Source organism: Dendropsophus ebraccatus, chromosome 15 (genome assembly GCF_027789765.1).
Source record: "Dendropsophus ebraccatus isolate aDenEbr1 chromosome 15, aDenEbr1.pat, whole genome shotgun sequence".
In the NCBI taxonomy this organism is placed as follows: domain Eukaryota; kingdom Metazoa; phylum Chordata; class Amphibia; order Anura; family Hylidae; genus Dendropsophus; species Dendropsophus ebraccatus.
The window spans coordinates 70,951,431-70,965,994 of NC_091468.1; the positions used below are offsets into that span (position 1 = coordinate 70,951,431).

The 14,564-nt window shown below is 44.8% G+C and overlaps 1 protein-coding gene across 1 annotated transcript in view; it reads right to left on the bottom strand.

Moving 5' to 3' along the window:
* Window positions 1-14,564, bottom strand: part of ACOXL (acyl-CoA oxidase like) — a 149,835-nt gene that overhangs the window by 96,882 nt on the left and 38,389 nt on the right. The window contains exons 9-10 of the mRNA XM_069955182.1: window positions 12,422-12,554; window positions 11,589-11,623 (exon numbers count right to left, since the gene is read on the bottom strand). Coding sequence (XP_069811283.1) covers window positions 11,589-11,623; window positions 12,422-12,554 — 168 coding nt within the window. The remainder of the gene's footprint in view (window positions 1-11,588; window positions 11,624-12,421; window positions 12,555-14,564) is intronic.

Below are 14,564 nucleotides of genomic sequence, written 5' to 3' on the forward strand. Positions count from 1 at the left end.
TTTGTCCCTAAATGAGGACAACGTCATAATGGGCGAGTTCTTCCTCTTCTCGCTCGGATTCTTGTGACATGTCCACGCTGACCAGAGAAGTGATGATAAGTGGAGAACAATAACTACTACTGGGATTTCACAATAGTCCGTGACATTTATGCTTTGTGGTAGGTTTTTGAAATTCCAAAAACTTGCTTGATAGGAATAAAGTTGTATTCATTGTGTTCGGCCACGACACGGCCCGATGCCAGATATTGTGTAAGATGATACAGAGTAATTCAGGTTGAAGGGGACTGAGAGTTTATGCTGTATATTTAAAGGGAATCTGTCAGCTGAATGTAGGTTCTAACTGCTGACACTGAGATGCTGTTAGGTAGAAGAGACACCTGGTACCTGTCATATATCTGTCTGTGCTTCCAGGATGTAGAAGAATACTTTTATTCTCTACTGCAAAGTGTCACACAGGCAACACCAAGCTCCTGAAGTGTTTTGGGTTGGAACGCTTCCCTTTCCCCCTGCTTGCCTGAGAGTCAGGACTCCAGCTGACGGGGGAGGGAGGGAAGCAAGGAGGCATTACCGGAGCGGAGAAACCTTTCTAACACTTTACACCAGAGAATACAATATTTTCTATGTTGTGGAAGCAGCGACGGATATAAGAAAGGTATTATATGTCTCTATGACCTAACAGGCATCTAACAGTATTGATAATTTGGATCCTGAATTGCAGTCAACAGATTGGCTAGGTTTTTGTTTGCCGCGCATGTGCATGACTGACTGCTATTCCTGCGCTTACGCGTCAGAGACTGGCCTGACTGTTAATATGCATAGCTGACATCACCGAAGGATAGGTACAACCAATGATCGTTGGTCGTATATTCGTAATCTGCTATTACACTAAATGATTATCGTTCAAATCCGAATGATCTAACGTTTTTTCGAACGATAATCGCCCGGTGTAATACCGCCCTTACTTGTTCCACCTTTTGCATCTCGTTATGGTCTCTTGTGGCCGGACGGTGGATCATCTGGATTGAGGTCACATGAAGAGCCCGGCCACGTTCATTACCCTGAATTATCTATGAGAAAGCAAAGTCTGACACATACGCAGAGGCGAGAGGATCCCAGACTGCTACTTGTGAATAATATACGGATGACATATGTTACTAGAAGAGATTCTATTTGTTATCCGCCATACATTGCACCTGTCGCACATCTGTTCTAGATGTTACAGTCAGATTGAGTCTACGCTGTAAACTTCAAGGTCGCACCGAGTTCAGTCTGTAACATGTGGTTTTATTGTATAGAAAAATCAGCTCAATACCTGGTACTCTAAGAGTTGGGTTCCTAACCATAACTATTGGTCTGGACCTCAAGCGGAGTTCCAATATACACTTGTGTGGCTCCCAGTTTTCTTTAGATATACTATTAGTTTTACTGAGAAAATTCTGATTTAAAGTGTACCTGTCGTTTAATTTTTTTTTTTTTTTTTTTTTTTTTTTGCACAAATCAATAGTACAGGAGATTTTAAGAAACATTTAATTGGGTTTATTAGCCCAAAAATGCATTTTTATCATAAAAAAGCAGTTTGAAGCTCTCCCCCTTCTACATTTCCCAATGAGTCGCACGAAAGATACAGCGACGCCTCGCTGCCACTAGACAGGTAATATGGCACATTAGTAGGGGGGGGGGAAAAAAAGAGTCCTGACTAAAAACTGGAAAGAGTCAGAGAGAGAACTGTATCATCTATGAATCTCATATCAGTTTCAGTGTATATTACTTTTTAAGGCTATGCTCACACACTGCTGAAATTTAGTGGATGGCCGTCACTTAGATGGCAAATAATTGCTGTTATTTTATTTAATGTTATAAAATAATGGCCGTTATTTACCATTAAATGACGGCCATCCACTCAATTTCAACAGTGTGTGAACATAGCCTTTCTGTGTTTTTAACCTACTCCTGGCTTTGCTTGCAAAATACTATGTGTGAGCATAGTCTAATAAAGGCAAAAACAAAGACTATTCCTAAAAATGAAAAAAAAAAACAAATATTTCTGAGCAGTATAAAGGGGCTCAGGTATTCAGAAATGAGAAAAAGTCCAAGAAATATAAGAATAAATGCATCATAAATTCTTGTACATTTCTTTTGTAAGGTATTTAGATATAACAAGTGCTCTAGAATAAGGACTCTATACACAGAATGTAAAATGCAGTGGAGCAGTAAAATAGTAAGTAATGGATAAACCTATTCTTACAAGCTCCTTGGGGAATCACAGGGAACATGGAAAAAACACATAGTGGAAACCAGTGTGCACAATGTAATGTAATCCTGAGCTAACCAGAAGCATATGCCCGTCCTTTCGTGCAGGATCAGCAGCTTATCTATTGGGGCGGCTGTTAGTATCAGTCCTCCCGATTGCTGTCGGTTCACCCTATAATGTAATAACTTACCTGGAGTAATCTACTGATCATTAGGATTCAAATTCTTTCCAGTCTGACACAGTGCTCTCTGCTGCCACCTCTGTCCATGTCAGGAACTGTCCAGAGCAGGAGAGGTTTCCTATGGAGATTTGCTGCTGCTCTGGACAGTTCCTGACATGGACAGAGGTGGCAGCAGAGAGCACTGTGTCAGACTGGAGAGAATACACCACTTCCTGCATGACATTCAGCAGCTGATAAGTACTGGAAGACTGGAGATTTTCTTAATAGAAGTAAATTAAAAATCTATATACCTTTCTGGCATCAGTTTATTTGGAAAATAAAATTTTGGGGGGGTGAAAAACCCCTTTAAAGGAGCCTATTACACAGCTCTACCACCATGCAGACAAGGTCACACAAGGGATTGAGGGATCATTCATCGGCTGCACAACCCTTATTTCCTGAGAGATGTATAGCCAATGAGTAAGAATTTTTTACCCACTAAAACCATGATTATCTAATCGCTGGGCCTGGTACACATAACTATACTGGCCAGTTGGGATGACAATGGTCCCTTGTAACAAGGCACTTGTGTATATACTCTTGTAATACCACACACAAGCCGAGGACAGGGGTGGCACTGTTTTTGTGTGCTCTGCAGTTCTACAAATCTGACAGCCCTACCCAGGCACCCTGGCCGCCCTCCAAGGTAGAAAGCCTGGTGCCAAAGAAGTGGAAGCGGCGATTATTATCTAGCCTGGTCCTAAAGGACAACTTATACTAAGGTTATACACCATATCATCTCTGACATACCTAAAAAAAAAAAAAACAACAGTGCACATAGGGTCCTCGTCCCATGTTATTTGTAGTGCAGGCACCTGGTGTCAAGAGCCGGCCAGGATAGACAATACAGAAGAGGGAAAGGACTGCAGGACGAGCCGGCCAGGATAGACAACACAGAAGAAGAGGGAAAGGACTGCAGGAAAAGTCGGCCAGGATAGACAATAAAGAAGAAGAGGGTAAGGACTGCAGGAGAAGTCGGCCAGGATAGACAATACAGAAGAGGGAAAGGACTGCAGGAGGAGCTGGCCAGGATAGACAATACAGAAGAGGGAAAGGACTGCAGGAGGAGCCAGCTAGGATAGACAATAAAGAAGAAGAGGGAAAGGACTGCAGGACGAGCCGGCCAGGATAGACAATACAAAAGAGGGAAAGGACTGCAGGAGGAGCGGGCCAGGATAGACAATACAGAAGAGGGAAAGGACTGCAGGAAAAGTCGGCCAGGATAGACAATAAAGAAGAAGAGGGTAAGGACTGCAGGAGGAGGCGGCCAGGATAGACAATACAGAAGAGGGAAAGGACTGCAGGAGAAGTCGGCCAGGATAGACAGTAAAGAAGAAGAGGGAAAGGACTGCAAGAGGAGCCGGCCAGGATAGACAACACAGAAGAGGGAAAATACTGCAGGAGGAGCCGGCGAGGATAGAAAACACAGAAGAGGGAAAAGACTGCAGGAGTAGCCGGCCAGGATAGACAATACACAAGAGGGAAAATACTGCAGGAGGAGCCGGCGAGGATAGACAACAAAGGAGAAGATGGAAAAGACTGCAGGAGGAGCCGGCCAGGAATAGACAATACAGAAACGGAAAAGGACTGCAGGAGGAGCTGGCCAGGATAGACAATACAGAAGAGGGAAAGGACTGCAGGAGGAGCCGGCCAGGATAGACAATACAGAAGAGGGAAAGGACTGCAGGAGAAGTCAGCGAGGATAGACAATACAGAAGAGGGAAAGGACTGCAGGAGAAGTCAGCGAGGATAGACAATACAGAAGAGGGAAAGGACTGCAGGAGGAGCCAGCCAGGATAGACAATACAGAAGAGGGAAAGGACTGCAGGAGAAGTCAGCGAGGATAGACAATACAGAAGAGGGAAAGGACTGCAGGAGGAGCCAGCCAGGATAGACAATACAGAAGAGGGAAAGGACTGCAGGAGAATTTGGGCCAGATAGACCATACAGAAGAGGGAAAGGACTGGAGGAGAATTTGGGCCGGATAGACAATACAGAACAGCAGAACGCTCGGGCAACACAAAGTTGCACAGCCAGACAGCGACACCTGCAGCACCTGCACTGTGTTAGTCACCTGTGGTGTGTTTGACTGGGTGCTGAAGAAGCAGCTCAGAAGCAAAAGTGTTCAAATCTGGGAACAGATATAGTCAACAGGTATAGTCAAAAACTAGAGATGAGCAAACCTGGAGCATGCTAGAGTCTTAATGGTTTGGCCACGCCATTGCAGGCCCCGCACACATCCTCTCGCTCCAGCAGGTGCAATGACATCATATCACTGCGCCTGCAGGAGGGAGAAGTTGTGTACAGGGGTGGCGGCGGCCTGCTCCTCGCAGGCTGGAGAAGATGAGAGAGGGACCCGCTGTATGCTGTAACAAGGTAAGTATAAAGGGTTTTTTTTGTTGTGTTTTCAACAATTATTGGGGGTGGGAGGTATTACTATATGAACAAAGCATGGGGGGCGCACAGGGGGGATTATTACTATGGGGGGCGAGCACAGAGGGCTTATTACTATGGGGGGGCGCACAGGGGGGCTTATTACTATGGGGGAGCACGGGGGCTTATTACTATGGGGGAGCACGGGGGCTTATTACTATGGCGGGGAGCACGGGGGCTTATTACTATGGCGGGGAGCACGGGGGCTTATTACTATGGCGGGGAGCACGGGGGCTTATTACTATGGCGGGGAGCACGGGGGCTTATTACTATGGCGGGGAGCACAGGGGGATTTTTACTATGGCTGGGAGCACAGAGGGATTATTACTATGGGGACTGCATAGGAAGGATTATTTCTATGGGGGCGCACAGGGGGGATTATTACTATGGGGACTAGATGGGGGGAATTATTACCAAATGTGGACAAACCATGAGGGGATTATTACTTTGGGGGGCGCACAGAAGGGATTACTACTATAGGGGGAGCACGGGGGATTATTACTATAAGAGGGAGCGCGGGGGGAGTATTACTATGGGGGAAGAGCACAGGAGGCATTACTACTATATGGGGGCACAGCAGGGGGCATTATTACTATATGGAGGGACAGAAGGAGGACAATATTACTATTTGGGGGCACAGCAGGGGATCATATATACAGAGGGTAACCCACATACCTACTGACTTTACTGCACACAACAACAAAAGTGGAAGTTGTTGTACAAGTGCAGAGCCTAAGATGTTTGCCTGGCAGGTGCACAAGAGATTAACTGTGGTTGCAAGAAATCATCATGGAGGTCCGGGCCAGATGAGAAGAGAAAAAGGAAAGTGATGCCTCAGATCAAAGTCACCAAATTATTTTTTTTTTAGCAAGATTTGCCCTGTAGTCAAAATTACCTAGAAACGGCCCTGACCGCCATAATGCTTAAATGGAAAAAGGTTTGGAACAAACAGGACTCTTCCTAGAGCTACGTTCCCACCAAACTCTGCATCTGGAAAGGGAAGGGCCGTGGTAAGAGGTGACCCAGAACCCAATGGTTTTAAAAAAGAATATGTGCCGATAGGATAAACGTTAACCAGAAGGTTCACCATCACTGCAGCACTCCAACACTCCGAGCTTTATGGTAGAGTGCCCAGGAAGAAGCCTCTCCTCAGTAACACACACATTAAAAGCGCCAAAGGACTCTCTGACTGAAGAACAAGACTCTCATCTGATGAAACTTTTGGCCTCAAGTAATGAGGATCCTGATAAAGAAAACAGCCCCTTACCAGAATTCCCTGCACCCACTGTCCAAGTAACCACATGCAAGAACTGCAGAACTAGGCTCCATTTTCGACTTTCCCTACTCAGATGCCCCCTGGACTTTTGTCAGAGCATAATAGTTATACCAATAAGCAATCGTGCAAGGATGTCATAAAGGCTCATATCAAATGTCAGAAGTAAAAAACAAAATGCATCTCACCATGGATGTCAGTGGCTGATGGGAGTTGTAGGACCACAGGGAATAGTAGTTGTCTTGCAGGAATATTCAGATAAGTGCAACAACAAGATAATACAGACTGAGGAAATGTCTGACAAGAGCAAAACAGACAAAGACAGACTAGACAGACACTGAGATTGGGTCATGCTGCTGCTGTGCGCAAAATACTTTTAAAAGGGTTGTAGACAGTCACACCCAAACAATAAAGTGATTATCTATCCTAGCACTATGCCATGACATTAAAGGGGTATTCCACTCAAAAAAAATGGTTTTATTTTTTAATATGTTGCTGCTCACTGTGAGACTAACAATTCCTTCCATACTTGTTATCCATTCAGCCTCCTTTCGCCAGTTCTCAGCTGCTGCTTTCTGCTGAAGATACAAAAATCTGTGTGTGAGCTTTTCTCCCTGTCACTCCCTCCTCCCACTCCCTTCTGAGACAGATGATGTCCCTGGCTGCCTTTATCTCTCAACATTGTAGCTTCTTTGTAATGCAGGGAAGGGGTTAATCACAGCAGGTTCATCAGCAACTTGACCTCAGAATAACCATCCCAGCATAACAAAGCTGCTACAAAGTTGCAGATAAGGCCTGCCAGGGACTTGTTTACATCAGCTGTCTCAGAAGGGAGGGTGGGAGGATGGGGAGACAGAGAGAAAAGCTCACACACAGATTTTTATGTCTTCAGCAGAAAGCAGCAGCTCAGAACTGGGGGAAGGAGACTGAATATATAATAAGTATGGAAGGAAAAGTTAGTTTCACCATGGGCAGCAACAAATAAAAGTTGTGGAGTGGAATAGCCCTTTAAGATACTAAAAAGCCCCTTTAAAAAAAAAGAAGTCCTCAATGTTTCATAGCATACAAGCCATAATAAAACAGAACAGCTGGTGTTGAAACTGAGACAGCGATATTGTGCAGGTCCAAGGTCTCCTCTGACAGTGCTTCAGTATTGCATAGAGCCTGCACTATGACTCCTGGAATCGGTGGCTGCTCTTCCATCAAGGTGGTAACCGGTATATTGGACATGAGTAGCTGTTAACAGATCAGGATCCATAAACAGGGGGCTTTACGAACAACATTTATCTCCAAAACAACTGGTCGGAGATCTCACGCTGAAGCTGCGGAGCCACAGGAGATCGCAGACAGTTACATAAATGGATTGATCATCTACCCGGCACATAAATAATAGATATAAGCAGAGACAACACACTGTGAATAATACATAAAGCACTGATAGCTTCCTGTCATCTGGGCATGCTGGGTAATGTTGTCCAACGACACAATGATACTTGGAAGGGGCTGCATGGAGGTGGCTATAGACTATAACGCTCACCTATAGTATGTTTAACCTCTTCTCAGCCAATAAGCATATATTCTCAATGCCGGATACAGCAACTATATCTATAGCTCAGAAGTATGGATGAGTGAACACCAAAATACCTGAATCAATTATTTTTCAATACTTGTGTAACAATCCCTATTGACATCTATGGGAGATGAGTATTTAAAGGGGTTATCCGGCGCTCGTACATTTTTAACACATTGTTATGTTTTCTTATAAGGCAGCAAACATGTTGTACTTACCTCTCTGCGCTCCCCCGATGTTCTGATGCTGTTGCTGGTGACCCCTGCTGTCACTAGCCGCTGTTACATCCAAGGCGAGCTCGTCTCAGGAGTGACAGCCAATCACTGGCCACTCCCCTGTCCCACCTCAGTCAGTGATTGGCTGAGCACACTGTTACTCCAGAGATGAGCTCACCATGTAACGAGAGCTAGAGACAGCGGGGGTCACCAGCGACAGCATCGGGACACCAGGGTAGCACGGAGAGGCAAGCACAACATGTTTGTTATGTTTATGCAGATAACCCCTTTAACAGCAGAACGAGGGAATCTGTTTAATCTCAAAGTGACAGTCTGCCCTCAAGAGGATTAAAGGGGACGTCTGACCGGACCTTTTTTTTTTTTTTTTATAAGTGCTGGGGAGGGGGAGGATAAAAGAAACAACATGCTCTAACCTCCCTGGCTCCAGCGCTGGTGGCCGCATACCGCCGATCCAGTCCCCAGCTGCTTTCTGGTTTAAGTGGGGATCTGACAGGTCGCGACATGTGAGACCCGCTCAACCAATTAGTCTCCATAATGGGGTCCCACCTCTACTGCTGACTGGCTGAGAGGACCTCACACGTCACAACCCGGGTACCTGTTCAGACCAGGACTGGATTAGCAATATGCAGCCACCAGCGCTGGAATAGGTGAGGAATTTCAAGCGGAATCCTTGCTTGATTTTACACATATTCCACTTGAAATTCTGCTCGTAAAATATGTACAGAGCAATGTCCCATTGTGTTCTATGGGATTTCCGCTCTGTTGTTCACCTGGTGGATTTTACATGTGAAACGTTCTGGCGCATATCTGTGTTCAGCCCAAAAAACCGACGCGTCAATTCATTAGGCGGAATTCGCTTGAGAAACCACATAGAAGTCATCGGGGCTTTGAAATTCCGCTTTCTGTGCGATTTCTACGCCTATTCCGCCGAAGAGTTAAAGAGAGGAAATTTCAAGCAGAAAATTTTCCTCTTCAATTCCTCAGTGTGAACAGATCCTTAGAGGTTCGAAGACTGTTGACTTGCCCAATACTCGAGCAAATACTATAGAGCGTGCCGGCTCATCTCTACTCCAAAGCCATAAGTGTGAACCATTGTGGACACCTAACATGAAGTGACTGGTGTAAAGACCCTCTTCCTCCAAGCACCTGATGACAGTCATTTTTGGTAAATGCCACCTACTATGTTTTTACCTAGGTGAAAGTTTGATTTTCCTTATGAGCGGATTACTGTCATACATTCTGATAAAACAGTGTGACAGTGTGTGATGGTGGAAGGCCCCGATATAACTCTGCACATCCTACTGTCACACTTCTGGTAATCTCGCATACAACTGATGGTTCCTAGATAATGTATTTTTGTTCCATCTCTTATTTGTCGGCTTTGATGTGAGAAAACCACCTTGGTATCCCCAGAATCACCTCTCTCTCTCTCTCCGCGTAGGCCCCCGCCACCCACATACTGGGGATAGACTTCCTGATGCGTAGGTGTGTAGGTGACACGTATCAGAGCGGACGCTTATCTAGCTGCCTACGTCCCATTTACAGAAAGAAAAAAAATGTGGTTCTTTTTAACTTTTAATGTGGAGCCATTTACTGCCAGTTTGCCGCGTTGCTTTCGGTGCATTTATCACAGTCTCATAGTCAGGTTTTCCCGACATCAAAAAGCAGAAACTGCATAAATTTATTTCCGGCACATATTCATATTCTGGTCGCTACATTGCACCATAGAAGAGCAAAGACTAAGTTACTATAGCCTGTGCAAAGGGAAGGGTTCTTCTTTATACCATGGTTCCCATAGTCCACCACATGACTAGATTCCATATTACAGGATATATTGAGATATTGCACAATAATACTAAATACTAAGACTAAATGAACAAACATAATGCAGGACCTGTATGTTTGTTAAAAAAAAAACTGTTACATAAGAAGTGTACATAGTCTCCTTAAACATAACTTTTGATATGTTGCTGCCCAAGGTGAGACTAACAATTCCTTCCTTACTTATTATATATTTAGTCTCCTTCCCCCAGTTCTGAGATGCTGCTTTCTGCTGAAGACACGAACATCTGGGTGTAAGCTTTTCTCTCTGTCTAACCCTTTCCCCTCGTCCCTTCCAAAATGGCTGATGTAAACAAGTCTCTTGCAGGCTGTATCTGCAACATTGTAGCTTCTTTGTAATGTTGGGAGGATAAATCACAGTGAGTTCATCAGCAAATTAACCCTCCCAGCATTACAAAGATGCTACAAAGTTGCAGATAAAGCCAAGCAGCCATCTGGGAAATTAGAGGGGAGGAGGAAGAGACAGGGAGCAAAGATCACACACAGATTTTTGTGTCTTCAGCAGAAAGTGGCACGTAGTATGGAAGTATGGAAGGAATTGTTAGTCTCACCATTGGCAGCAACAGATCAAAAGTTGTGTTTGAGTGGAATATCCCTTTAAGTAACAGCAGACAAGGCTGTGATTGTAAGACGTAACGTAACATAAGACTTGTGATTTAAGGAAGAATAAATTCAATGGATTCAGTCACTTTTTAGTTTAACAAAGTAATTTTATGACAACTACAACATGTGTAGATACATACGTTTAAAGTAAACTGATGGGAAAAAAAAAAAAGAGGAGACTCATTTTTATTTCAACAATGCTTAGATCCCAGCTGATCTCCATCTCAAAAATCAGGAAACGCTCACCCCGCCGGCTGCAGCAGTGACTGGAGAAGAAGGAGGCACGCCCCAAAGCAAGTTTAACCTATGTTATTGGTTCATAAGATTATTGAACTGGTCTTCAACTATAGCAGTTGCCTAGTGTGTTGAGTCTTAACTGTATGTCCCATTACTCAGAAACCCCCCAGGACTTACAGTAGAACTGAACTGTATGACAAGCCGCAAGACAAAATCATACAAAGCATGTGCCAAGATCCAACAGGTAGCAAATGAAAGAATGAAGAAGATGATAAAGAACAGATCCAGTACAAAAATCTAACCATTGCTAACTTGCGGTAATCTAAGAGTAAGCTTCTCTATCCTAATATTTAAGGAGTAGTTCTGTAAAAAAAAAAAAAAAATCTCTTTTTTGCAATCAACTGGTGTCAGAAAGATAAATAGATTTGTAATTTACCTCTATTAAAACATCTCAAGTCTTCCAGTACTTATCAGTTGTTGTATGTCTTACTGGAAGTGATCTATTCTCTCTGCTGCCACCTCTGTCCATGTCAGGAACTGTCCAGAGCAGGAGAGGTTTTCTATGGGGATTTGCTGCTGCTCTGGGCAGTTCCTGACATGGACAGAGGTGGCAGCAGAGAGTACTGTGTCAGACTGGAGAGAATACACCACTTCCTGCAGGACATACAGCAGCTGATAAGTACTGGAAGACAAGATTTTTTTTTTACATAGAAGTAAAGTCCCCCTTTAACGCAGCTACATCCGCTCTGCCTCTTTAGAGGGTCCGATGACACACATCGGATAATTCCTGTTTGAGTCTAGAGGCCGCATAAACAATTCTTTGCAGGGTTTATTTAGCAGGTAAATAATACAAGACAAACACTATAAACCATAACATAATACAAACACTATAACCCACATACACAAGACTATCAGTGCCTTACCTATGACTGTAGCGGATGGCTATGGTCAATCCAAGCTGTGAGGATAAAGAAGCCAGTGTTACCTCCTCATACATGACAGGAAGTTGTAAGAGATTATGGAAAAGACTTTAGTATCTAAGTAGAACTTTTCTTTAACAATTCTATTTAACTATCTTGGTTATACAGCATGGTCAGTGTGGTCTGTTGGTCACAGAGGGTTATCTAGGATTAGAAGGACTGTACATAGCTGCTTTCTTCCCGTAACAGCGCCACATCTTTCCTCAGGCTGTGTGTGGTATCACAACTCCGTCCAATTCAACCGAATTGAGCTGCAATACAACATGAGAAGAAAAGGGGCGCTGTTTGTGGAAGAAAGCTGCTATGTTTTTCTAATTTAATGATTGGTTAGCAAACATAGCAAATAACAAAGCTAAATGGGTTAGAAAACTGAAGGAAGTATAACCAGAACAGATGCCCCTCCTTTAGTTGATGTTAGAGTAGAAAGACAGCACTCTGTGGGTCATTGGTACTTGTGGTAAGAAAACCCAGGCAAAAGAACCCCGGCACTCACCAAAATAGATTGATGCTTACTTATTCAGTGTAGAAAATCACGGACAGGTTACAAGGATGTGCTTTGGGCCACCGGCCTTCATTAACTCTCGTAGTACTAAGCCCAAACCCGTCCATGCAACCTATGGTTTACTACACTGAATCATCACTCGACTGTGGTGAGTGCCGGGATCCTCCTTTGGTTGTTGGCTGATGATCAGGGGGTCAGACAGTCCTTACTGAGGGGCTGCACTAGGACACATACTATACACAGTACATAAGCTTGGATGTAACCAGTTATTTACCTTCATAGCTCCTAGAGCCTGAAACGTTAGCGCTAATCTTGTCGGCGTGAGAGCGGCTAGCATGGCATTAAACCGAGCACTCTTGTTCTCTATCGGTGAGCTGTACTTGCCATTAGAAGACACTGAGCCAAACCTGAGGAGGAAGCAAAAAGAAATCTTGTAGGAACAAAAAGAACATGCAGAGAAATAGAACGCTAACTTATATACATGGTATTGTTAGGCCTAGGGCTAGCTTATATACATGGTATTGTTAGGCCTAGGGCTAGCTTATATACATGGTATGTTAGGCCTAGGGCTAGCTTATATACATGGTATTGTTAGGCCTAGGGCTAGCTTATATACTGTACATGGTATTGTTAGGCCTAGGGCTAGCTTATAAACATGGTATTGTTAGGCCTAGGGCTAGTTTATATACATGGTATTGTTAGGCCTAGGGCTAGCTTATATACATGGTATTGTTTAGTCTAGGGCTAGCTTATATACATGGTATTGTTAGGCCTAGGGCTAGCTTATATACATGGTATTGTTTAGTCTAGGGCTAGCTTATATACATGGTATTGTTAGGTCTAGGGCTAGCTTATATACATGGTATTGTTTAGTCTAGGGCTAGCTTGTATACATGGTAGTGTAAGGTCTGGGGCTAGCTTATATACATGGTAGTGTAAGGTCTAGGTCTAGCTTATATACATGGTATGGTTAGTTCTAGCTTATATTCTTGATATTGTTAATTCTTTATAGGTTATTAGTCTTGGAATGAATCAGGTAAGAGACAGGTATCATTTGTTTATCTCCCTATCTGCCCATGTTTGCAGCTCTTAAAGGGACAGTGTTATCAGAAAACCTTTTTTTTTTTTTTTTAAATTCTAAATTTTATTACATTTTTTAATTTTTATACATCGGGGGGTACAATTGGCGACTCGCAGGGCGCTGAAATAATCATATACAGACACATAATGCAGACAAACCTAACCACGGCTCCCATAAAGTACACTCATTTGGCATATCAAACCTACATAAAGGATAGGGAGTGAGCTAGCGCTCGACCTTGGAAAGGTCCGGAGACCAACAGAGAACAAAAGAAGGGGGGGGAGGGGGGGAAAGTGAGGGGGGGGGCGGATGGGAAGAGGGGAAGTGCAGAGAGGGGTGGTAGAAGGAGGTAGGCTGCTCCTCACTTAGCCAGCAGAGACCTATATTCAGGAGACTCGGTGAACCTTTCCCAGTAATACCAGGTCTTAAAGAACCTAGAGTTTCGGGCATGAAGTTGAGCAGTCAGGTCCTCCATATGTTTGATGTCCTCCACTTTCCGTATCCACAGTGCAAGGCTAGGGGGGTCAGGTTGGCGCCACAGAGCGGGTATACAGGCCCGGGCGGCATTGATCAGGTGGCGGAGAATCGAGGTACGGTAACTTTTGAGAGGGATGTCGGACACATGCAGGAGGAAAAGAGCAGGCGAGAAAGGGAGGGGGTAGTCAGTAAAAGTGGAGGCAATACGCCAAACCTCTTTCCAGAAAGACTCCAACCTGGGACAACTCCAGAACGTATGGAGGAGGGAGCCCTCCTCGCCGCATTCCCTCCAGCATTGTGGGGACACCTCAGGGAAGATCCTGTGCAGTCGAACAGGCACCCGGTACCAACGGGAGAGGAGCTTGTAGCCCGCTTCCTGTATGCGGGAGGAGATCGAGGAGGAATGCGTGCACCGGAGCACTCTGTCCACCTGTACAGCGGTGAAGGAGGTGTTCAAGTCTTCCTCCCAGGCCCCGAGAAAGGGGGGAGATGGTTGATCGGGGGGTGAGCCCAACATGGCATAGAGGGTGGAAAGAGAGTGTCGGAGAGGGCCGGAGCCCAGGCACAGGGATTCAAAAGGTGTGTGTGGACGGGCAAAGCAGGAGGGCATGGGAAGGGTACGTAGGAAGTGATGGAGCTGAAGTGATCTCCAGAACCCAAAGGGGGTGGGGTCATTAAGGGCGTTAAGGTCAGAGAGCGAGGGCCATGCTGTGCCCCTGAGAAAGGATTGGGCACGAAAGCGACCCTCCCGGGACCAAGTGCGGAAGGCAGGGTCTTCCATCCCCGGGCGGAACGAGGGGTTATCCAGAATTGGGAACAGGGGAGAAGGGTGAGGGGCCATGAAGCTAGCGGAGAGATG